This window comes from Homarus americanus, unplaced genomic scaffold (assembly GCF_018991925.1).
Source record: "Homarus americanus isolate GMGI-L3 unplaced genomic scaffold, GMGI_Hamer_2.0 scaffold35450, whole genome shotgun sequence".
In the NCBI taxonomy this organism is placed as follows: Eukaryota; Metazoa; Arthropoda; class Malacostraca; order Decapoda; family Nephropidae; genus Homarus; species Homarus americanus.
Window position 1 is genome coordinate 38,635 of NW_024737763.1, and position 26,366 is coordinate 65,000.

The 26,366-nt window shown below is 45.9% G+C and overlaps 1 protein-coding gene across 1 annotated transcript in view; it reads left to right on the top strand.

Annotated features, from left to right (window-relative positions):
* The first annotated feature begins 709 nt into the window (after positions 1-709).
* LOC121873582 overlaps positions 710-26,366 on the top strand; it is a 103,932-nt gene continuing 78,275 nt past the window's right edge. Inside the window, exons 1-2 of the mRNA XM_042377222.1 lie at positions 710-2,398; positions 23,934-24,151. Of these exons, the coding sequence (XP_042233156.1) occupies positions 937-2,398; positions 23,934-24,151 (1,680 nt within the window). The 5' untranslated portion in view covers positions 710-936. The remainder of the gene's footprint in view (positions 2,399-23,933; positions 24,152-26,366) is intronic.

A 26,366-nucleotide genomic window follows, 5' to 3' on the forward strand; every position in this document is an offset into this window, starting at 1 on the left:
CCAAGTGTCTTATTGAGCGTGATAGTGATCGTGTCTCAAGTGTATAGTGAACGTGTCTCTGGTGGACTATAGTGAACTTTAATGAACTTGTGGTGCTTACTGTGGTGTTAGTGAACTTATGGTGATTGCCACTAAGTGACTAGTGACCCCTCTTAACCTGCTCCCCTTTAACGCCAGCGAACACCTTTAATACCCTTAACTACTTTCCTCCACTCCTCCTGCCGCCCCTTGTAGCCGCAACAACTCCCCCCATCCCTCCCCGCCCATTGTGACGTGAAGCGGGTTAAGGGCCGCTGTTCCACTGTGCTATTTCGTTACGAGGATTAGTGTGTAGCGGCAGTAGGGACGCACAGTGCAGCATAGCGTGTCTCACACTTACCCACACACGCTACCTACCTGGCCCACCATCAAGGGGGGGTGAGACGGGTCCGGGTGAGGGGCCCCACACACACAGGCAGGTGGTACCCCCCCCCCCTTACACACACAACATACACGTCTCCTGTGGGTTGCCGTGTAGTGTTGCCATCGTGTCCGTCGGTCTGCTGGGGGCGTTCTATTGATCGACGACGACAACTGTGGTGCTTTCAAATGGTTCTTGTTGTGAACATATACCAGTGTGGTGTACCCTCCCACCACCACCCCCTCCTACCATTAATCACCAGGAGGTTGTGCTGTGCTAACTTAATGTATTTCTGTTGAGTTGCAGGTTTCTATCTCTCCCTCCTCCCATTTTCGGTGGAGTGAGCCACGCCACGAAGGAAAACTCTTTTAAGTGAGTGACTTGTTTTGAGGGAGAGAGAGAGAGAGAGAGAGAGAGATAGGGAGAGCGAGGAGTTAAGAGTGAAGTGTAGGAACATGGCGGTGTGTCGAGGGTGTGTCTAGTTTGAGGAGGGTGTTAAGTGGCCGTGCTGGAGCGATGGCCATGCAGAGCTCGCCATGTCCCATCGGCGGAGCAGTAGCCTGACGGGCAGTGCCAAGGTGTCTGACTACCAGGTACCCACCACCGCCCAGGCCAGAGCCAGGCCCCGCCCGCCCCAGAAGGCCTCCAGTCTCGACGTGGGAGACCATGGCGTGGCCGGCGGTGCCTCGCACAATGACGGCGAAGGTTCCCAGCGGGGGCGGCCGGACAACCTGGCCCAGGCCGCTTTCTCTGCGGCCCAGAGCGCCTACGAGGCCCTGGAGAACCGCAGCGAAGCCATCTTCCAGCGGTTCGACGACTCGATTGACGAGCTGGAAAATGGCCCGCTGGCCCAGACGGCCCGGGCGACGGTCCATCGAGCCGCCGTCGTCATCGAGAAGCCGGTGGGGAGGATCAAACAGAGCCGCTTCGTGGAGGAGGTGAGCGGCGTCATCACCGAGATCGAGAACACGGAGATGGTGCAGGCGGCGAGAGGCAGGGCTCGCCAGGCATACATGTACGTGGAGCCCATCAGCGAGAAGATCCTGAGTCGTGTGGGCAGCCTGGACGCCGACGAAGAAGGCGAGGTGCAGTTCGTTATCCCGCCGTCCATGCAGAGGGCGCCAGGCAGGTCTATAGAAGCTCCCTCCAAGCCTAGACCAGTACTAAGACCATATGAGCCTGAGGGTAAACGGATAGTGATAGACCCAAGTCAGTACGTGGCCATACAAGAGGAGGTCCCGCAGATTCACGTGTCGGGTGAAGATGGAAGATGTTCCGTCCTGTCTCAAGGTAGTGATAATTTGCTCAAGGTCAAAGCTCCTGACCAAATCAGTATAGTGTCCGCCACTGACTCTGAGAGACAATACGAGATAGTGCGTCCGTATAAGCTGTATCGGACTCCTCCACTTCCGCCCCCGCGACATAAAGAACACAGACGCTCCTTGCAAGTGAAGTTATCCAATAGTGGTGTAAGAACATCGATAGTAGAAGAAAACTCTGAAAAGCGAAAGTTATTAGAGGATAAACCCGACTCGTGTTACTGTAGTACGGGGACCTCCGCGGCCAGGTCTGTGCGCTTCTCCGACGACCACCCCACGTCTGGTGAAGGCGGCAAAACGGAGAACAGCTCCTCAGTTCCTAACCCAGACAGGGCACACCCTGCCAGCCTTGGTGTCAGGCGAGTAGTAGACGTGTGTGAACGTCGCCCGGCGCTCAAGGACACCTCCAAGACCCAGGACTCGATAGACAAGAGAAACTCCCTGCTGGACGAGTGCAGGGAGGCCGAGCCTCTGGTGCCCATCGAGACACTAGAGGGCTCCAGCATCGCCAAGATCAGAGAGAAAATGCGGGAGTACAACTACAACGTCGTCTGCATCAACGGCAAGACCTTCTACGTGCCTAAGCCTGTGGTGAAGGAGCCCGAGACGCGGGAGGTGTATGGCGGCGCCTCCACCTTCTTCGAGTCCTCTGAGACCATAGACTGGAAGACTGTCAAAGGTATACACGCAACACTGTGTACCCATGACCACTACACCTAGTGATCGTGGCAGGATACACATTGTTACATAACCTCTTTTGTTCTCAGTGTAGGAAACATTAATATCTCAGTGTAGGAAACATTAATATCTCAGTGTAGGAAACATTAATATCTCAGTGTAGGAAACATTAATATCTCAGTGTAGGAAACATTAATATCTCAGTGTAGGAAACAATAATATCTCAGTGTAGTGAAACATTAATATCTCAGTGTAGGAAACATTAATATCTCAGTGTAGTGAAACATTAATATCTCAGTGTAGGAAACATTAATATCTCAGTGTAGGAAACAATAATATCTCAGTGTAGGAAACATTAATATCTCAGTGTAGGAAACATTAATATCTCAGTGTAGGAAACATTAATATCTCAGTGTAGTGAAACATTAATATCTCAGTGTAGGAAACATTAATATCTCAGTGTAGGAAACATTAATATCTCAGTGTAGGAAACAATAATATCTCAGTGTAGGAAACATTAATATCTCAGTGTAGGAAACAATAATATCTCAGTGTAGGAAACAATAATATCTCAGTGTAGGAAACATTAATATCTCAGTGTAGGAAACAATAATATCTCAGTGTAGGAAACAGTGTAGGAAACATTAATATCTCAGTGTAGGAAACATTAATATCTCAGTGTAGGAAACATTAATATCTCAGTGTAGGAAACAATAATATCTCAGTGTAGGAAACATTAATATCTCAGTGTAGGAAACAATAATATCTCAGTGTAGGAAACATTAATATCTCAGTGTAGGAAACAATAATATCTCAGTGTAGGAAACATTAATATCTCAGTGTAGGAAACATTAATATCTCAGTGTAGGAAACATTAATATCTCAGTGTAGGAAACAATAATATCTCAGTGTAGGAAACATTAATATCTCAGTGTAGGAAACATAATATCTCAGTGTAGTGTGTAAACATTAATATCTCAGTGTAGTGAAACATTAATATCTCAGTGTAGTGAAACATTAATATCTCAGTGTAGGAAACATTAATATCTCAGTGTAGGAAACAATAATATCTCAGTGTAGGAAACAATAATATCTCAGTGTAGGAAACATTAATATCTCAGTGTAGGAAACAATAATATCTCAGTGTAGGAAACAATAATATCTCAGTGTAGGAAACATTAATATCTCAGTGTAGGAAACATTAATATCTCAGTGTAGGAAACATTAATATCTCAGTGTAGGAAACAATAATATCTCAGTGTAGGAAACATTAATATCTCAGTGTAGGAAACAATAATATCTCAGTGTAGGAAACATTAATATCTCAGTGTAGGAAACATTAATATCTCAGTGTAGGAAACATTAATATCTCAGTGTAGGAAACAATAATATCTCAGTGTAGTGAAACATTAATATCTCAGTGTAGGAAACATTAATATCTCAGTGTAGTGAAACATTAATATCTCAGTGTAGGAAACATTAATATCTCAGTGTAGGAAACAATAATATCTCAGTGTAGGAAACATTAATATCTCAGTGTAGGAAACATTAATATCTCAGTGTAGGAAACATTAATATCTCAGTGTAGTGAAACATTAATATCTCAGTGTAGTGAAACATTAATATCTCAGTGTAGTGAAACATTAATATCTCAGAAAAACATTAATATCTCAGTAGGTGAAACAGTAATAATATCTCAGTGCAGGAAACATTATTATCTCAGTGTAGGAAACATTAATATCTCAGTGTAGGAAATAATATCCTCAGTGCAGGGAAACATTAATTATCTCAGTGTAGTGAAACATTAATATCTCAGTGTAGTGAAACACATTATCTCTGTGTGTAGGAAATTATTATTCTTCAGTGTAGGGAAACACACATGTCTCAGTGTAGGAAACACATTATTCTCAGTGTAGGAAACATTAATATTCAGTGTAGTAGAAACACAATATCTCTGTAGTAAACATTATCTTCTGTGTAGTGAAAGATAATATCTCAGTGTAGAAACATTAATATTCTAGGTGTAGGAAACATTAATATTCAGTGAAACATTAATATCTCAGTGTAGTGAAACATTAATATCTCAGTGTAGGAAACATTAATATCTCAGTGTAGTGAAACATTAATATCTCAGTGTAGTGAAACATTAATATCTCAGTGTAGGAAACATTAATAGAGCAAATATTTCATCTTCTCAAAGTAGAATAAATATATACATAATTTTTTTTTCTCTTCTGAGGATAGGAAAATATTTACATAGACATTTTGTTAAGGTTAGGTTAGGTTAGGTTAGGTTAGGTTAGGTTAGGTTAGGTTAGGTTAGGTTAGGTTAGGTAGAAGCTGTTTCCCTAGAGAGAAGTAGGCTACCCTTCACTCCCTCCTCCTCCTCCACCTCCCTCCCCAGCCCTCCCCCAGCCCTCCCTCCTCCCCCAGCCTCCCCTCCCTCCCCCAGCCCTCCTCCTCCCCCCAGCCCTCCCTCCTCCCCCAGCCCTCCCCTCCCTCCCTGCCCTCCCCCCCTCACAGCCCTCCTCCTCCCTAGCCCTCCCTCCCCCCTAGCCCTCTCTCTGTAGCACTGAGAACTAGCGGACCTTCCTAGTTGCATGCTGGCAGGGGTGATAATGACAGCTGCCTTATGTGACTTGGCTTCTTTAAACCTAAAACTAAAACATCGTAAATTATAAACCATTATTTTTTTTTACAATAAACAGAAAATAAAAATCTTCGCTTTAAATTTTTTCCAAATCCCCCTTTTTTTTTTTTTGGTAATTTTTTTGCATATATTAAAATCAAGGTCTATAAATGAACCAACGGCCTGAATAAATTGTTTTTTTTTTTATTAATATCTCTTGTACTGTATATTATATAAAATAACCCTCATCCTGTTCTTTCTATCTTGTGAGTGAATAAATTGTTTTTTCTTCTCTAATATCAAAAATAAATACTCCTCTTCGTGGTATATAAGATCTTTTCTAGTGCGTAAGATTTATTCCCACTTTTAGAATACATTCCTCATCTACCTTCTGTATATTTTGATTTATTCTCATGCGGCTGTGAGTTAGGGATAAATTTCTTCTCATAAAATAAATTTCTCATCAGCGGGTGTGAAAAAATATTCTCTAAACCTAATAGATTAAATTTCCCATCAACATATTCTCTAAAATTTATTCTAACGCGGGTGAGAGTGAGAAATAAACCTCTATCTCTAAAGAAATTTCTCATCAACTCGTAAAATTTATCCTGACACAATTGAGACATATCTTAGAATAAATTCCTCAGTGTTAAGACATCAGAATTTATTCTAGCAGGAGTATGAATGAGACACAAATTCTCTCTCATCACTCTTGACATTTCTCACTCGTAATTAGTGTTGTTGTGTCTCAGTCTTAAGAGTTTATTTTGTCGTTGAGAAATATATATTTTTTTCTTCGTGGGAGTTAAAGTTGTTTTAGACGAGTTACACACACACACACACACACACACACACACACACACACACAGTCGTGACGTAATGGGGATAATTAACTACAGAGGGAAGGGGTTATTACCTGTTGTGTACCTCCAGGTGTGTATACCAGACTCGACCCCTCCTCTCTCTCTCTCTCTCTCTCTCTCTCTCGTGACCACCACCTCCCTCACCCTTTCCTCCCCTCGTGTCCTGGACTGTTATTTACGGGTCCTGCAACAGCCTCCTCCTCCTCCTCCTCCTCCTCTTCCCCCTCTTCCCACCGTTACCCGTCCTTCTCCTCCCCCTTCTTCTTCCTTTCACTTCCTTCTTCTCCCCTACCCTCCTCCCCTTACACCAACTCTCTCTCTCTCTCTCTCTCTGCATTGACCCAGATTTAGCGTGACCTCTGACCTATCACCATTCTTTCCTCCCCCACCTCATCAGGTCCTTGTGTTGTCTACCCATTATCACACTTTCTACTCCCCTTCTATTGTTACTTTTATCATGGTCTTTCCTTTCATTGCTGTTCATTATATTTTTCTTTTTAACTTTGTATTTTTCTTTTCCTCCTCCTCCTCCTCCTCCTCCTCCTCCTCCTCCTCCTCCTCCTCCTCCTCCTCCTCCTTCCTCGTCTTTTCATTCTCCTTCATTACTTTAGTTATTACCCCCTCCCTCCTCCTCCTTTCTTCCTCCTCCTTCTTCCCCTCCTCCTCCTCCCCTCCTTCTCCCCTTCCCCCTCTCCCTTTCTCCTTCCTCCTCCCTCCTACCTCTCCCTCCTTCCCTTTCTTCCTCCTCCTCCCTCCTATCTCCCCTCCTCTCTCCCTTTCCTCCTCCTCCTCCTATCTCTCCCTCCCCCTTCCTATCTCTCCCTCCTCCCTTTCTCTCCTCCTCCTCCTCCTATCTCTCCCTCCTCCTCTTTCTCCTTCCTCTCCCTTTCTCCTCCTCCTCCCTCCTATCTCTCCCTCCTATCTCCCTCCTCTCCTTTCTCCTCCCTCCTCCCTCCTATCTCTCCCTCTCCCTTTCTCCTTCCTCCTCCCTCCCATTCTCCCTCCTCCTTTTCTCCTCCCCTTTCCTTCTTTTCCTCCTCCTCTCCTTTCTCCCTCCACCCCTCCTCTCCCTCCTCCCTTTCTCCTCCTCCTCCCTCCTTCTCCTCCCTCCTCCTATCTCCCCCTCCTCTCCCTTTCTCCCCTCCTCTCCCTTCCTCCTCCTCCTTCCCTCCTATCTCTCCCTCCTTCCCTTTCTCCCTCCTCCTCTCTCCCCCTCCTCTCCTTTCTCCTTCCTCCTCCCCTCTCCTTCTCCTCCCTCCTCCTATCTCTCCCTCTATTCTCCCCTCCCTATCTCCTCCCTCCTCTATCTCTCCCTCCCATTCTCCCTCCCTCCTTTCTCCCTTCTCTCTCCTCTCCTCCTCCTCCCTCTCCCTATCTCCCCCCCTCCCATCTCCCTCCTATCTCCCCCTCCTATCTCTCCTCCTCCCATTCCTCCCTCCTCCTCTCCCTCTCCTCCTCCTCTCCCTTAATATCCTCTCCCTGGCAGCTGTTGTCAAGTCATTTAGACCCTAAGGCTTCATCTTCATGTAAAGGTTTTTATTTCCTTCTCGTTAATTATACTTCGCCTCATTTGCATATCGCTAAGACACATTTAATCACTACACTAAATCCTCTATGTAATGGGCTAGATGGAGAGGAAAGTCCGTTATATCGAGGGTCCGTTATCAATACCCATCTAACGGATTATATGGAGTATAAAGTCCGTTATATCGAGGTCCGCCATCCCCCATTTCAACGGATTATATGGGGTAAATTTCGTTATATCGAGGGTCCGTTATATATATAATCCTCCTTCTAACGGATTATATGGAGATAGAAGTCCGTTATATCGAGGTTTTATTGTATACCATTCTTAATTTCATTGGTAGAGTCTCTGTGTGATTTGTCCGCCATTTTGTTTTTGTTTCTGTTATCGCCAAGTCTTGCGTCGCCGCCAGCTTGACTGATGGAAAATTTACCTTAAGAGTCTTTAGGAACTGATGATGCAAATTGTTGTAGTTAATGTGTGTGTGTGTGTGTGTGTGTGTGTGTGTGTGTGTGTGTGTGTGTGTGTGTGTGTGTGTGTGTGTGTGTGTGTGTGTGTGTGTAGAAGGGGGTGAGTTACCAATAATACTAAGAGTTAATATTGGTAACTTAACTTATCCTAAAAGTTAACATAAGAGAGTTTGGTTAAGGTAGGACAGGTTGGGGTCAGGTCAGGTCAGGTCAGGTCAGGTCAGGTCAGGTTACGTTGGCGCGTGCTCGATAACGTCATATGTAAACAGTGATGGCGGCCAGCGTTACCAATCAGCTGATGTGGTGTTTTACAAAGTTCCAATGAAGATATAAATAAAAATATATATAAATACGTAAATGAGTAAGTAAATAAAAAATAAAATAAGAAAATAAGTAAATAAGAAAAAGTAAGTAAATAAATACATAAATAAGTAAATAAATAAAAAAATAAGTAAATAAATAAATAAATGAGTGAATAAGTTAATAAATGAATAAATAAATAAATAAATAAATGAGTGAATAAGTAAATATATAAATAAGTAAATGAAAATCAGAGTTTTATCGTTAATAAGGTATTTTATCAATAATGTTTACGTTATACTGAATATATTAATGTTACTTCCATCTGTATTACCAAAACCAACAACAACCACTACTACTACTACTACTACTACTACTACTACTACTACTACTACTACTACTACTACTACTATTACTACTACTACTACTACCATCATCCATCACCAATATCAATAACCACTACCACAATCACCACCGTCATCAACCACCACTTACACTCACCATAATCACCACCATCAATAACCACCACTTTGTACCCACCACCAACCACCACTTATACTCAATTACACCACCACCATCAATAACCACCACTTACACCACCATAATCACCACCATCAATAACCACCACTTGTACCCACCACCAACCACCACTTATACCACCACTATCACCACCATCAATAACAACTACCATATCACCACCATCAATAACCACCACTTGTACCTACCACCAACCACCACTTATACCCACCACCACCATCAATAACCACGATCACAATCACCACAACACCAACCACCACCATCTCACCAAACTTGCCTATCCTTTTTAATGATAAATAATGCTAGTACTGAACCAGCTATTAGAAGCTATTAGCCTCCTATTAGCTCGTTAAGGTCTCTTGTTGTTTAATCATTTTATTATTATTATTATTTAACGACGGAGGCGGTGAGGGAGTTATGACGGGGGAGCTGGGGGCTACTGAGAGAGAGAGAGAGAGAGAGAGAGACAGAGAAAGTGTTCGAGTATCCATACACATACGTATACATGCGTGTATGTACATGTATGTGTGTGCTTGTGTGTATGTATGTGTAAGTATACGTCCATGTGTGTGTGTGTGTGCTTGTGTATATGTATGTGCAAGTATACGTCCATGTGTGTGTGTGTATGTGTATGTGTGTGTAAGTATACGTCCATGTGTGTGTGTGTGTGTGTGTCACGTAGCATGGTTCTGACACCCAGGTCATGAGTCAACTCGTGACCTTTGACCTATAGTTAATTGACCTCCTTAGTGCTGTGTGTTGTTGAAGACTGAGTTATTATTACTGTTATTGTTATTTTTTATTGTTTTTGCCATTATTATTATTATTATTATTATTGGAATTTTCTTCGTTTTCGCCATCATCATCATATTTCTTCCTTTTCACTTCATTCTTCTTTCTCCATTGTTCATCTCTTCATTCATTTACATTTACATAGACATATATTTTCGCTCCGGTTGTAAATGTAATAAAACTTTGTGTAAACTTTATTTTATTTTTTTGTAAATTACTGATTTTATATAATCATACCTGAGTGTAAATGAGACGTGTAAATGAAGCCTAATTTATCATACTTTAATGTAAATAAGTCTTCTATATCATTTTTTACAATATTATTTACATTATTTTATTGTTGTGAGCGTAAATTGTTGTTGTTGTTGTTGTGGTTTATTAGTGTAAATATTGTTATTACAACGTAAACATTTCTCTGTGTTTACAATCAATTAAGATTTTTTAACGTAAGTCTTATATTAATACCCATAACACTTACCGTACATAACGTAAAACACACACACACACACACACACACACAACACACACACACACACACACACACACACACACACGCACACACATATGTATTGAAGTACACATAATATACATAAAATATACATTGAGTTTTTAAAGAGATGTTGGATTAAATTGGTTAAATAAGTTTATCTAATTGAGAAATAAAGTGAGGGAATTAGATGGATTATATATGAATTACATGAGAGGTTAAGAATAATATTAATCACAGTCTTTGGGTAATTAAGTAAATCATCACAATTAATGAGTCGAAATTAATTGGAGTGTTTAGGAATTGCGTTACTGAGACTTGTAATGAATAAAACTAATTAATTGGATCATAACAGGAAATAATTAATCGACGTAGGAGTGATAGGTGATTAGTTAGAACGTTAATTAGCTAAATAATCGTCCTCATTTGTCAAGTTAATCTTTGGGAAATAATAATTAAATGGTCGTAAGTTTGTTCTAAGTAATTAAATTGTGTATAAGTATGTTACCGTTAACTCTTCATGTGGTGTACTGAGACGCCATTACAAGCAGAAGGCTGGCGAACGTTAGTCTGGCGTAGCTTCCATAAGTGTATCATTGTGGGGTGGAGGAGGGAAGGCTGGCGAACGTTAGTCTGGCGTAGCTTCCATAAGTGTGTCATTGAGGTGGAGGAAGGCTGGTGAACGTTAGTCTGGCGTAGCTTCCATAAGTGTGTCATTGTGGGGTGAAGGGAAGGCTGGTGAACGTTAGTCTGGCATGCTTCCATAGAGTGTATCATTGTGGGGTGGAGGGAGGAGGCTGGCAGGCGTTAGTCTGGCGTGGCTTCATAAGTGTGTCATTGTGGGGGGGTGAAGGAAGAAGCTGGTGAACGTTAGTCTGGCGTAGCTTCCATAAGTGTGTCATTGTGGGGTGAAAGGGAAGGCTGGTGAACGTTGGTCTGGCATGTGGCTTCCCATAAGTGTGTCATTGTGGGGTGGAGGGGAAGGCTGGTGAACGTTAGTCTGTGTAGCTTCATAAGTGTGTATCATTGTGGAAATTGGAGGGAGGGAAGGCTGGCGAACGTTAGTCTGGCGTAGCTTCCATAAGTGTGTCGTGTGGGGGTGAAGGGAAGGCTGGTGAACGTTGGTCTGGCGTAGCTTCCATAGGGTGTGTCATTGTGGGGTGAAGGGAAGGCTGGTGAACGTTAGCCTGGCGTAGCTTCCCATAGGAATGTGTGTCGTGTGTGGGGGTGAAGGAAGGCTGGTAGACGTTAGTCTGGCGTAGCTTCCATAAGTGTATATCATTGTGGGGTGGAGGAGGAGGGAAGGCTGGCAGAACGTTAGTCTGGCATGCTTCCATAAGTGTGTGTCATTGTGGGGTGAAGGGAAGGCTGGTAGACGTTAGTCTAGCGTAGCTTCCATAAGTGTGTCATTGTTGTGGGGTGAAGGAAGGCTGGTGAGACATTAGTCTGGCGTAGCTTCCATAAAATAATGTGTCATTGTGGGGGTGGAGAGAGGAAGGCTGGTGAACGTTAGTCTGGCGTAAGCTTCCATAAGTGTATCATTGTGGTGGAGGAGGAAGGCTGGCAGACGTTAGTCTGTATCCAGCTTCCATAAGTGTGTCATTGTGGGGTGAAGGAAGCTGGTGAACGTTAATCTGGCGTAGCTTCCATAAGTGTGTCATTGTGGGGGGTGGAGGGAAGGCTGGTGAACGTTGGTCTGCGTAGCTTCCATAAGTGTGTCATTGTGGGGGTGGAGGAAGGCTGGTGAACGTTAATCTGGCGTAGCTTCCATAAGTGTGTCATTGTGGGGTGGAGGAAGGCTGGTGAACGTTAGTCTGGCGTAGCTTCCATAAGTGTGTCGTATTGTGGGGTGGAGGGAAGGCTGGCGAACGTTGGTCTGGCGTAGCTTCCATAAGTGTGTCGTGTGTGGGGGGTGGAGGAGGGAAGGCTGAGTGAACAGTTAGTCTGGCGTAGCTTCCATAGGAGTGTGTGTCACTGTGGGGTGGAGGGAGGCTGGTGAACGTTAGTCTGGCATGGCTTCATAAGTGTGTCATTGTGGGTGGAGGAGGGAAGGCTGGTAGACGTTGGTCATGTGGCTTCCATAAGTGTCATTGTGGGGTGGAGGAAGGCTGGTGAACGTTAGTCTGGCGTAGCTTCTATAAGTGTGTCATTGTGGGGTGGGGAGGGAAGGCTGAGTAGACGTTAGTCTGGCGTAGCTTCCATAAGTGTCATTGTGGGGTGGAGGAGGAAGGCTGGTGAACGTTAGTCTGGCATGGCTTCCATAAGTGTGTCATTGTGGGGTGGAGGAGAAGGCTGGTGAACGTTAGTCTGGCGTAGCTTCCATAAAACAATGTCATTGTGGGTGAGGAAGCTGGTGAACGTTAGTCTGGCGTAGCTTCCATAAGTGTGTCATTGTGGGGTGGACTGAAGGTTGGTGAACGTTAGTCTGGCGTAGCTTCCATAAGTATGTGTCATTGTGTGTGGTGGACTGAAGGCTGGTGAACGCGTTAGTCTGGCATAGCTTCCATAAGTGTGTGTCATTGTGGGGTGGAGGAGGGAAGGCTGGTAGACGTCAGTCTGGCGTAGCTTCCATAAGTGTCACTGTGGGGTGGAGAGAAGGCTGAGAGTGAACGTTAGTCTGGCATGGCTTCCGCCAGTGTGTCATTGTGGGGTGGAGGAGGGAAGGCTGGTGAACGTCAGTCTGGCATGGCTTCCATAAGTGTGTCATTGTGTGGGGGTGGAGGAGGGCAGGCTGGTGAACGTTAGTCTGGCGCCCCAGCTTCTATAAGTGTGTCATTGTGGAGTGGAAGGAAGGCTGGTGAACGTTAGTCTGGCGCCTTCCACGGAAGAGTGTGTGTCATTGTGGGGGTGGACTGAAGGTTGGTGAAGACGTTAGTCTGGCGTAGCTTCCATAAGTGTGTCATTGTTGTGGCGTGGAGGAAGGCTGGTGAACGTTAAGTCTGGCGTAAGCTTCCATAAGTGTGTGTCATTGTGGGGTGGAGGAGAGGGGGAAGGCCGGTGAACGTTAGTCTGGCGTAGCTTCCGCAATTAATGTCATTGTGGGGTGGAGGAGGAAGGCTGGTGAACGTTAGTCTGGCATGGCTTCCATAGAGTGTGTCATTGTGTGTTGGAGGCTGGTGAACGTTAGTCTGGCGTAGCTTCCATAAGTGTGTCATTGTGTGGTGGACTGAAGGCTGGTGAACGTTAGTCTGGCGTAGCTTCCATAAGTGTGTCGTGTGTGGCGTGGAGAAGGCTGGTAGACGTTAGTCTGGCGTAGCTTCCATAAGTGTGTCATTGTGGGGTGGACTGAAGGTTGATGAACGTTAGTCTGGCGTAGCTTCCATAAGTGTGTCATTGTGGGGTGGACTGAGGCTGGTGAACGTTAGTCTGGCGTAGCTTCCATGGAGTGTGTCATTGTGGGTGAAGGGAAGGCTGGTGAACGTTAGTCTGGCATCAGCTTCCATAAGTGTGTCATTGTGGGGGTGGAGGAGGAAGCTGGTGAACGTTAGTCTGGCGTAGCTTCCATAAAGTGTTAATGTCATTGTGGGGTGGACTGAGGTTGGTGAACGTTAGTCTGGCGTAGCTTCCATAGGAGTGTGTCATTGTTGTGGGGGTGGAGGAGGAAGGCTGGTGAACGTTAGTCTGGCGTAGCTTCCACGCCAAGTGTGTCATTGTGGGATGGAGGGAGGGAAGGCCGGTGAACGTTAGTCTGTCGTAGCTCCCATAAGTGTGTCATTGAGATTGGAGGAGGAAGGCTGGTGAAAGACGGTCTTGGCTTCCATAAGTGTCATTGTGTGGTGGACTGAAGGCTGGTGAACGTTAGTCTGGCGTAAGCACTTCCATAAGTGTGTCATTGTGGCGTGGAGAAGGCTGGTGAAGACGTTAGTCTGGCGTAAGCTTCCATAAGTGTGTCATTGTGGGGGTGGAGGAAGGCTGGTGAACGTTAGTCTGGGCGTAGCTTCCATAAGTGTGTCATTGTGGGTGGAGGAGGGAAGGCGAATGTTGGTCAGCGTAGCTTCCATAAGTGGCTCATTGTGGGGTGGAGGAGGAAGGCTGGCGAACGTTAGCCTGGCGTAAGCTTCCATAAGTGTGTCATTGTGGGTGGAGGAGGGAAGGCTGGCGAATGTTAGTCTGGCGTAGCTTCATAAGTGTGTCATTGTGGGTGGAGGAGAAGGCTGGCAGACGTTAGTCTGGCGTAGCTTCCATAGGTGTGTCATTGTGGGGGTGGAGGCTGGTAGACGATAGTCTGGCGCTGGCTTCCATAAGTGTGTCATTGTGGGGTGGAGGAAGGCTGGTGAACGTTAGTCTGGCGTAAGCTTCCATAAGTGTGTCATTGTGGAATTGGACTGAAGGCTGGTAGACGTTAGTCTGGCAGCTTCCATAAGTGTGTCATTGTGGGGTGGAGGAGGGAAGGCTGGCGAACGTTAGTCTGGCGGCTTCCATAAGTGTGTCATTGTGGGGTGGAGGAAAGGCTGGCGAACGTTTGTCTGGCGTAGCTTTCCATAAATTAATGTCATTATTGGGGTGGAGAGGAAGGCTGGTGAACGTTAGTCTGGCGTAAGCTTCAAAGTGTGTCTTTGTGGTGGAGGAGGAAGGCTGGCGAACGTTAGTCTGGCGTAGCTTCCATAAGTGTGTCATTGTGGTGGTGGAGAGGAAGGCTGAAGTAGACGTTAGTCTGGCGTAAGCTTCCATAAGTGTGTCATTGTGGTGGAGGGAGGAAGGCTGGCAGGCGTTAGTCTGGCGTAGCTTCCGCCAAAGTGTGTGTCATTGTGGGGTGGAGGGAGGCTGGTGAACGTTGGTCTGGCGTAGCTTCCATAAGTGTCATTGTGGTGGAGGAGGAAGGCTGGCAGACGTTAGTCTAGCGTAGCTTCCATAAGTGCTGTCTCATTGTGGTGGAGGAGGGAGGTTGGCGAACGTTAGTCTGGCGTAGCTTCCGCAAGTGTGTCATTGTGGTGGTGGAGGGAAGGCTAGTGAACGTTGGTCTGGCGTAGCTTCCATTAGTGTGTCATTGTGGTGGAGGGAGGGAAGGCTGGTGAACGTTAGTCTGGCGTAGCTTCCATAAGTGTGTGTCATTGTGGTGGAGGAGGAAGGCTGGCGGGCGTTAGTCTGGCATGGCTTCAAGTAGTGTGTCGTGTGGTGGAGGAGGGAAGGCTGGCGGCGTGAGTCTGGCGTAGCTTCCGTGGTGTGTCATTGTGGTGGTGGTGGAGGGAAGGCTGGCGAACGTTGGTCTGGCGTAGCTTCCATTAGTGTGTCATTGTGGTGGAGGAGAGAGTGAACGTTAGTCTGGCATGCTTCCATAAGTGTGTCATTGTGGTGGAGGAGGAAGGCTGAACGTTAGTCTAACGTAGCTTCCATTAGTCTGTCATTGTGGTGGTGGAGGAAGGCTGGCGAACGTTAGTCACGGCGTAGCTTCCGTGGTGTGTCATTGTGGTGGAGGAGGGAAGGCTGGCGAACGTTAGTCTGGCATGGCTTCCATAAGTGTGTCTCATTGGGGTGGAGGAAGGCTGGTAGACGTTAGTCTGGCATGGCTTCCATAAAGTGTCATTGTGGTGGAGGAGGAAGGCTGGTAGATTAGTCTGGCATGGCTTCAAAGTGTGTCATTGTGGTGGTGGAGGGAGGGAAGGCTGGCGAACGTTAGTCTGGCGTGGCTTCCATAAGTGTGTCATTGTGGGGTGGAGGAAGGCTGAGTGAACGTTAGTCTGGCTGAAAAGCTTCCATAAGTGTGTCATTGTGGTGGAGGAGAAGGCTGGTGAACGTTAGTCTGTAGCTTCCATAAGTGTGTCATTGTGTGGTGGAGGGAAGGCTGGCAGACGTTGGTCTGGCGTAAGCTTCCATAAGTGTGTCATTGTGGTGGAGGAGGAAGGCTGGCAGACGTTAGTCTGTGGCTTCCATAAGTGTGCCATTGTGGGGTGGAGGGAGGAAGGCTGGTAGACGCGTTAGTCTGGCGTAGCTTCCATAAGTGTGTCATTGTGGGGTGGAGGAGGGAAGGCTGGTGAACGTTAGTCTGGCATGGCTTCCATAAGTGTGTCATTGTGGGGTGGAGGAGGGAAGGCTGGTGAACGTTAGTCTGGCGTAGCTTCCATAAGTGTGTCATTGTGGGGTGGAGGAGGGAAGGCTGGTGAACATTAGTCTGGCGTAGCTTCCATAAGTGTGTCATTGTGGGGGTGGAGGGAGGAAGGCTGGTGAACGTTAGTCTGGCGTAGCTTCCATAAGTGTGTCATTGTGGGGGTGGAGGGAGGGAAGGCTGGTGAACGTTAGTCTGGCGTAAGCTTCCATAGAGTGTGCCATTGTGGGGTGGAGGGAGGGAAGGCTGGTGAACGTTAGTCTGGCGTAGCTTCCATAAGTGTGTGTCATTGTGGGGTGGACTGAAGGCTGGTAGACGTTAGTCTGGCGTAGCTTCCATAGAGATGTGTGTGTCATTGTGGGGTGGAGGAGGGAAGCTGGTGAGCGTTAGTCATGGCTTCCATAGGTAATGGTCATTGTGGGGTGGAGGAGGGAAGGCTGGTGAGCGTTAGTCTGGCGCAGCTTCCATAAGTGTGTCATTGTGGGGAATTGGAGGGAGGGAAGGCTGGTGAACGTTAATTGGCGTAGCTTCCATAAGTGTGTCATTGTGGGGGTGGAGGAAGGCTGGTGAACGTTAGTCTGGCGTAGCTTCCATAAGTGTGTCATTGTGGGGTGGAGGGAGGGAAGGCTGGTGAACGTTAGTCTGTGGCATGGCTTCCATAAGTGTGTCATTGTGGGGTGGAGGAAGGCTGGTGAACGACAGTCTGGCGTAGCTTCCATAAGTGTGTCATTGTGTGGAGGGAGAGAGGCTGAGTGGGCATTAGTCTGGCGTAGCTTCCATTAGTGTGTCATTGTGGGGTGGAGGAGAAAGGCTGGCTGGCGAACGTTAGTCTGGCGTAGCTTCCATAAGTGTGTCATTGTGGGGTGGAGGGAGGAAAGGCTGGCAGACGTTGGTCTGGCGTAGCTTCCATAAGTGTGTCATTGTGTGGTGTAGGGAAGGCTGGTGAACGTTAGTCTGGCGTAAGCTTCCATAAGTGTGTCATTGTGTGGGGTGGAGGAGGAAGGCTGGTGAACGTTGGTCTGGCGTAGCTTCCATAAGTGTGTGTCGTGTTGTGGGGTGGAGGAGGAAAGGCTGGCGAACGTTGGTCTGGCGTAGCTTCAAAGTGTCATTGTGTGGTGGAGGAAGGCTGGTGAACGTTAGTCTGGCGTAGCTTCCATAAGTGTGTCATTGTGTGTGGAGGAGGAAGCTGGTGAACGTTCGTCTGGCGTAACTTCCATAAGTGTCATTCGCGGGGGTGGAGGAGAAGGCTGGCGAACGTTAGTCTGGCGTAGCTTCCATAAGTGTGTCGTGTGGGTGGAGGAGGGAAGGCTGGCGAATGTTAGTCTGGCGTAAGCTTCCATAAATTAATAATGTTAATGAGGTGGAGGAGGGAAGGCTGGTGAACGTTAGTCTGGCGTAGCTTCCATAAGTGTCTCATTGTGGGGTGGAGGAGGGAAGGCTGGTGAACGTTTGTCTGGCGTAGCTTCCATAAGTTTGTCATTGTGGGGAATTGGAGGAAGGCTGGCAGACGTTGGTCTGGCGTAGCACATCCATAAAGTGTCATTGTGGGGTGGTGGAGGAAGGCTGGCAGGAGTTTGTCTGGCGTAGCTTCCATAAGTTTGTCATTGTGGGGTGGAGGGAAGGCTGTAGACGTTAGTCTGGCGTAGCATCCATAAGTGTGTCATTGTGTGTGGTGCAGGGAAGGCTGGCGAACGTTAGTCTGGCGTAGCTTTTCTAAACTGTGTCATTGTGTGGTGGAGGAGGGAAAGGCTGGTGAACGTTAGTCTGTATGTAGCTTCATAAGTGTGTCATTGTGGGGAGGGAAGGCTGGTGAACGTGGAGTTGGCAGCTTCCCATAAGTGTGTCATTTGTGGGGAATTGGAGGAGAAGGCTGGCGGAGCGTTAGTCTGGCGTAGCTTCCATAATTGTGTCATTGTGTGGTGGAGGAGAAGGCTGTTGAACGTTAGTCTGGCGTAGCTTCCATAAGTGTGTCATTGTGGGGTGGAGGAGAGGGAAGGCTGGTGAACGTTAGTCTGGCGTAGCTTCCATAAGTGTCATTGTGGGGTGGTGGAAGGAAGGCTGGTGTGAACGTTAGTCTGGCATGCTTCCATAAGTGTGTGTCATTGTGGGGAGTGGAGGAGAGGAAGGCTGGAGCAGACGTTAGTCTGGCGTAGCTTCCATAAAATAATGTCATTGTGGTGTGGAGGAAGGCTGGTAGACGTTAGTCTGTATGCTTCCATAGTGTGTCATTGTGGTGTGGAGGGAAGGCTGGTGAACGTTAGTCTGGCGTAGCTTCCATAAGTGTGTCGTGTGTGGTGGTGGAGGGAAGGCTGGTGAACGTTAGTCTGGCGTAGCTTCAAAAGTGTGTCATTGTGGTGTGGAGGGGAAGGCTGGTGAACGTTAGTCTGGCGTAGCTTCCGCCATAGTGTGTCATTTGTGGGGTGGAGGAAGGCTGGTAGTTAGTCTGGCGTAGCTTCCATAAGTGTGTCGTGTGGGGAGTGGAGGAAGGCTGGTGAACGTTAGTCAGCGTAAGCTTCCATAAGTGTGTCATTGGGGTGGTGGAGGAAGGCTGGTGAACGTTAGTCTGGCATGGCTTCCATAAGTGTGTCATTGTGTGGTGGTGGAGAGGGAAGGCTGGTGAACGTTGGTCTGTAACTCCATAAGTGTGTCATTGTGTGGTGGTGGAGGAAGGCTGGTGAACGTTAGTCTGGCGTAGCTTCCATAAGTGTGTCATTGTGGGGTGGAGGAAGGCTGGTGAACGTTGGTCTGGCGTAAGCTTCCATAAGTGTGTGTGTGGGATGGAGGGAAGGCTGGCGAACGTTAGTCCTGGCGTAGCTTCCCACCAGTGTGTCATTGTGTGGTGGAGGGAAGGCTGGTGAACGTTAGTCTGGCGTAGCCCACATAGTGTGTCATTGTGGGGTGGAGGGAAATTTTGGTGAACGTTAGTCTGGCGTAGCTTCCAGAGTGTGTCATTGTGGGGGTGGAGGAAGGCTGGTGAACGTTGATCTGTGGCTTCCATAAGTGTGTCATTGTGGGGTGGAGGAAGGCTGGTGAACGTTACTCCTGGCATGCTTCCATTAGTGTGTCATTGTGGTGGAGGGAAGGCTGGCAGACGTTAGTCTGGCATAGCTTCCGTGGTGTGTGTGTCATTGTGGTGGAGGAGGAAGGCTGGCAGACGTTAGTCTGGCGTAGCTTCCATAAGTGTGTCATTGTGGGGTGGAGGAGGAAGGCTGGTAGAACGTTAGTCTGGCGTAACTTCCATTAGTGTGTCATTGTGGTGTGGAGGAGGAGGCTGATGATGAACGTTAGTCTGGCGTAGCTTTAAGTGTGTCATTGTGGTGAAGGAGGATGCTGGCGAACGTTAGTCTGGCGTAGCTTCCTTAAGTGTGTCATTGTGTGGAGTGGAGGAGGGAAGGCTGGCGAACGTTCAATGGAGAGGAACGCCTGGCGATAATAATAGCCCGCACTGTCGTAAACATATCTTCTGCCTCTCACTTGCTGTATAAATCCTGTAGAGTCGCTGTAGCGCTTTAAATGTTCACACCCACCCTGTATAACTCGCTAAATGGCCATCAGTGTTGTGCATCACCCTGTATTTCACTCGTCTATTACTCTTTAATTTCATGACTCACCCTGTAGATCGTCGCCATAAGGCTCTGATGTTCGGCCTCACCCTGTATTTTACTCGTATTAATATCTCATGACTCACCCTGTAGATCCTCGCCATAAGGCCCTAATATTCTGAATCACCCTGTATTTTACCTGTCATAGTTACCTGTATGTCATGACCCACCCTGTAGATAATCCTCCGTAAGTCTCGATGTTTTGACTCACCCTGTACTATGTGTCGTATTTATTTATTTTTTTCCTATTTAAACACTCCTGTAATTGGGTACCTAACTGCCATCAACCACCTAATGTCATAAGAGTTTACCTGCCATACTTAACTACCACTCTCGATAATTAATTATATGTTCAACCACCTGTTCAGTAATTTAACACCTGACGCTAACTATATATATATATATAAACTAACCTCCTTACTCCTCCCTCCTCCTCCCTTTTCTCCTCCTTCCGATTCTCCCTCCCAGCCTCTCTCCTCCTCCTCCTCCCTCCTTCTTGTCCCTCCCTCCCTCCAGCCCTCCTCCTCCCTCCTCTTGCCCCTCCTCCCTTTTTCTCCTCCTCCAGCCCTCCCTCCCTCCCTCCTCCTCCCTCCCTCCCTCCCTCCCTCCCTTCCTTCCCTTTCTTTTTCCCTCCAGATTCTCCCATATAAATGTTATTTTAGCTCAATGTTATTCATTAGTGTTCTTCAGTAGTGTTCTGTAGGTAGTGTTCTTAACTAGCCCCTGTGTTCTTAAGTAGCCCCTGTGTTCTTAAGTAGCCCCTGTGTTCTTAAGTAGCCCCTGTATTCAATACCCTATGTTCTTAAGTAGCCCCTGTGTTCTTAAGTAGCCCTTGTGTTCTTAAGTAGCCCCTGTATTCTTAAGTAGCCCCTGTGTTCTTACAGCCCCTGTGTTCTTTCGTAGCCCTTGTGTTCTTAAGTAGCTCCTATGTTCTGAAGTAGCCTCCTATGTTCTTAAGTAGCCCCTGTGTTCTTAAGTAGTGATAGTGTTCTTCAGTGTTCTATATAAGTGTTCTGCATGATGTACACTCGCTGTAGTTTGTAAGTGTAGTGTGTAGTCAAGTAATAGTATTTATGTAGTGAATTAAAAGTATATAAGTGTGTAGTGTGTTGTTAGTAAGTTCTGTAGTAACTCGTAGAACATTAGTAGTGAATTTTTAGTATTTAAGTGTGAAGTAAATCTTTATAAGTGACTAATTTAATTATTTTAATGATGTGTTTTTCAGGTAATTTTAGGGAAATGTTTAGGGAAAGTTTTAAGTGTTTTTAGGAAATTTATTTAGGGAAGTTTTTAAGACTGGCTATTAGGGAAATTTAATATATTTAATTCAATGTTTAGGGAAATAAAAAATAATCAGTAGGGAAGTTTAATTAAAAAATGTATTAATTAATTTTGTGGGGATAAATTTTTAAAACACATCAATGAACAGACTTTTTTTTATAGCATTTTATTCAATATTTCCAATTCTTTTATTTTATTTTTTAATATAACCATAAACAGGTGTATTCTTAGTGTTAATAATAAACTTTTCAAGATTTTAAAAACACATGAAAAATATTTGAGATTATTTTAAAAACAGAATAACTCGTATAAATTAAAACAAGCCATTAATATTTTATGGAAACTTTTTAAAAAACATAAAATTTAACCAGCTGGGAAAAATTTTTCAGAGACTAAGAATAAAGAAGAAAAAATGTAAATATTAAAATGTTAAGTTAATTTGTGGGTTAAATTAACAAGTGTTTAAACAGGTGATGCTAGAATACATGATTATTAACTCTGATAATTAACTGTGGTAGATAAGGTGGTAATCTACATAATTTTAAAGAATCTAGATACAGCATTATAGTTTGTGTATTAATTAGACTTCATCTACTGATTACTATAGAGCTTTATACAGTGATGATCATGATACAATATGTTGTATAAAGTAATACAATGTTCAGGTGTTGTAGGAAATTAATGACAGGTAGATAGGCGGTAATTCAGGCACTTAGAGAGATGTTTTAGACATGTGTCGATAGTTTTTGACATGTGTGATGTAGAGTCACTGTTTTAGACATGTGTCGATAGTCACTGTTTTAGACATGTGTCGATAGTCACTGTTTTAGACATGTGTCGAAGTAGAGTCACTGTTTAGACATGTGTCATAGTCAGTGTTTGACATGTGTCGAAGTAGGGTCACTGTTTTTGGACATGTGTGAAGTAGAGTCACTGTTTTAGACATGTGTCGATAGTCAGTGTTTAGACATGTGTCGAAGTAGAGTCACTGTTAGACATGTGTCGATAGTCAGTGTTTTAGACATGTGTCGAAGTAGGGTCACTGTTTTAGACTTGTGTCGTAGTAAGAGTCACAGTTTTAGACATGTGTCGTATTAAGAGTCACTGTTTTAGACATGTGTCGTATTAAGAGTCACTGTTTTAGACATGTGTCGAAGTAAGGGTCACTGTTTTAGACATTAGTCGAAGTAAGGGTCACTGTTTTAGACGTGTATAAACTAAGTGGTAGTAATAGCGTCTCTTAAATGTAGTTATTGTACATAAAAGTGGCATGTTTTAAGTGGTAGCATCGTTATGCAGGTTGTTAAGTGCAGGTTAAGTGGCAGGCTTTTAAGTAGAAGTAACAGGTGTCGGTGTTTGGACAGGCCACGCCGTATAGTGGGTGCAGGACAGAGCAGGCCAAACTGTAGGAACGGTGTGTGGTATATAGGCTGTGGGAGGCCATGGCAGGCTGTGTAGGCCGTGGCAGGCTGTATGTGAAGGTTTGAGCAGGACGTATACCTTCCTCTTCTTCTTCCCTACTCGGTAAAGGACTCTGGTTTAACAATATCCTGCCTGCTTCAATATTACTAGGAAAATAGGTTTAGTTGGTTATGTTTTTTACAGTTTCCTAGCCTAAGAAAGCTGATTTAACACTCACATAGCCTTGCCAGGATTTTGGGTTTAGATTTTGTAGGTTAAAAGCATAAAACTGGTTTAAGATATCACTGTGCCTGCTTCTGTTATCACCAGGTTTTTTTTAAGTTTAGTTTTTGTAGGTATAACTACGATATAACTGGTTTAATTATAACTGCGCCTTGCTAGGATTTTGGGTTTAGATTTGTAGTATTTCCCAGACCAAAACTGGTTTAATTAATAAATCACCGTGCTTGGTTTTTGTGGAGCATCTAATTCCGAGTTTTTTTTTTTAGAATTAGGTTTACAATAGGTGTTTGAAACTCACTTAGAAAATAAAAAAAAACTTACTTTGACATTTTAGACTTTGAAAGTAAACATGAATTGATGGTGTTTATATAATTTGAGGTAAAAGTTTGTAGGTTTTTTGCCCCAAATTATGATTACTACTTTTTTCCCTTCCTGCCAAAATACCTTAATAGTGTTTTGCTTTTCAGTAGAGGCCGTGTTGTTGATTATAGTGTGTGTTCTTACTTCCTGTCCTCCCCGTTTTCTGTATTGTATCCCGTTTCCCGTTTTCTATAGTGTACCTCCAACTTTATCCCATTTTCTGTAGTCTGTTCTTACTTTCTGTTCCCTTTGTTTTTTTTTCTTTATTGTATCCAGTTTCCCATTTTCTATATTGTACCTTCTTCCTTGCCGGACCTATTTAACTTAACCTGTTTATGTAGCCTCTTACGTTGACCCTTCTTGACCTTTTAAGTCTGTTTCGTCTCACTCTTACTAGTAGTGTAACACCTTGACCTGACCTGACCTGACCTCATCTCTCACCTTTTTCATATTTTTGCTAATTACTTTTTGTATGATTTCTTGTTCCATCCTAATCTTTTGACCCTTTTTATGTGACCTTTCAATTACGAATCCTTTTTAGTGGCGTCATACTAGTAACTGGGGCCTCATGCTAGTAACTGGGGCTTCATGCTAGAAACTGGGGCCTCATGCTAGTAATTGGGGCCTCATGCTTGTAATTGGGGCCTTATGCTAGTAACTGGGGCCTCATGCTAGTAATTGGGGCCTCATGCTTGTAATGAGGGCCTCATGCTAGTAATGGGGCCTCATGCTTGTAATTGGGGCCTCATGCTTGTAATTGGGGCCTCTTGCTAGTAATTGGGGCCTCATACGAGTAACTGGGGCCTCATGCTAGTAATTGAGGCCTCATACTAGTAACTGGGGCCTCATACTAGTGGCTGACCTCATTCCACTAACCCCTATAAGTGTTACCCTCCTGTCTTTGACCTAATCTGACCTCTTACTAACCTGTGGCTTCCCTCCTTCCCTCCCCTCCTCCGCCCGTTGCTCCTCCCGCCAACTCGCGCATGGTTGGCCGCGGTAGACGCCAGCGGTCATGAACCACCGATCAAGGAAAAACCGCGGTGGATGCAGAGGTTGTCCACCGGGCTGGAGAACTTCCTCAGCAACGCCCACGACCCCTGGCTCTCAGAGGCTGACAGGGACCCTTTGGCGTGTGACTCGTGCTGCAGCTGCTTCGACACTACCTTTGGCTGGAACAAGAAGAGGGGGCCCAAGTTCCCCTTACACCAGAAGAATGAGGTATTTTGCAGTACTTATGATGATGATGAGGGAGTTGGCCAGCACGCCCACCACCACGCCCACCACCACCACGCCCACCTCCACTTATTGCTGTCACATCACCATCCCTCCTCCTCCTCCTCCCCTCCTCCCTCCACCAGCACTTTCCTGTCGCACCAAATACCTGCTGTTTTTGGCCTCCCTAGACCGCTGTGGTGGGCCCAGCTGGTGCACTGTGGTTGCTGCTGCCCCCTCCACCCACCTGTCACCCTCCACCACTACTCTATCTTGTCTTACCACCCACCTCCCCCCACCCCCCCCACGCACCTCCCTGGCTCTTTATATTGGCTTTCCACCCCCTCTCTGCACGGTTTAATGCCGACGCTACACTCGCACCTTGCCTGCCCTCTCACAACGCAGACATACACTCCCTTTCTTCTGGGTTGAAAGACTTGTGTACACGGGAAAAAAAAGAGCGCGCGCGCGCGCTTTTCCTCCGCCTGCGTTACACACACACACACACACACACATACACACACACACACACACACACACGCTTTTGTTTTCCATTTGTAAAACTCACGAGTTTAGTAGTTTGTGTATGTTGGTAGAGGCGACGATGATGCCGCCCGCCCCCACAGCTGCATACTGCTGGCCACCCACACGCCCGCTCACACAGCTGCACATTGCCGCCCGCCCGCCCGCCCGCCCGCCCGCACAGCTGCACAGTGCATCTTTAAGGATCCTCCTGCAGGACTCCGCCAGTTTGGGAGCAAAACGTAGAAAATTGCTTTTCTCCTTGCTGAAGACCTGAATGGTTCGCTTGTTGCCTGGCCCAGTACACGCTGTCCTGGCTGACAGACACCGGGGGGCTCCTGCCGACACACAGACATCCCCCTGCCTGGCCCATCCCCACCATCACTACCCCAAGCAAGCACGCGGACCTCTGCAAGGCAACGGAAGAGACATTCCTTCTCTGTAATGATTCTTGGTGCAGTAGGGAGGAGAGATATAGAGAGGGAGGTAGAGAGAGAGAGATATAGAGAGAGGGAGATATAGAGAGAGGGAGATATAGAGAGGGAGATAGAGACAGGGGAGGTAAGAGAAGATATAGAGAGAGAGGGGAGATATAGAGAGGGAGATAGAGGGGAGATGGAGAGAGAGGGAGATAGGAGGGGGAGATAGAGAGAGAGGGAGAGGGAGATGGAGAGAGAGGAGAGAGAGGGGGAGATAGAGAGGGAGATAGAGAGAGGGGGAGATAGAGAAAGGGGGAGATAGAGAGAGGGGAGATAGAGAGAGGGGGAGATAAAGAGAGAGGAAGATAGAGAGAAAGGGAGAAGGAGAAATATAAAACTTGAGCCGTTTTGTAAGGCTTTTGTTGTAGGCTGGCAGCCTCTCTTCCTCCTCCTCCTCCTTGTACCCCCATCCTCCAACCGCTGCCGCCCTCCTTCTCCCTCTCCCCCTCCTCCCCCTCCTCTGGAACCTAAAATGAGATGTATTCTCTCGGATTTTGTTTTTGAATCTCACTCCACCCCAAAAAAAGCTTTCATATTTTTTATACTCTGAAAATAAATCGGATATTTTAGATAGAAATAAGAAGACATCGGGTGATATATATTGTTTATATAAAAGATCCTTGAAAAATGATTACTCAGTGTCAACAGTGAAGTGTGGTTCGTATACCAGAACAGTGGTGCAGGGCAAATCACCATGTGTCAATAACATCTTAAATAACCAACTTCACACACACACACACCCACACACAACCACACACACACACACACACACACACACACACACACACACACACGGAGATAAATACATTAGTTAATCATTCAATCTTGTTTTCTGTGAGTCCGGGGGAAACTGTTTTATTCCTTGCAGTGGCTTGGTTCCTCCGTCTGGTATGTTAGGTTGAGGACTCTCTCTCTTACACACACACACACTGTCACACACACCTGCCAGACACAAGGTAAGTACAACTCTTTTTTTGTTTGTTTGTTTGTTTACGAGTTTATTTGCTTATTGTTGAAGGGGTTGTGTATGTGTGTGTGTGTGTGTGTGTGTGTGTGTGTGTGTGTGTGTGTGTGTGTGTGTGTGTGTGTGTGTGTGTGTGTGTGTGTGTGTGTGTGTGTGTGTGTTCAACTGGCCGCTGTAACCTAACCTAATCCCTTATTATGTATCCACCTTACCTAATCCACCTGTATCTGTAACCCTCATTACTACAGGTAACACA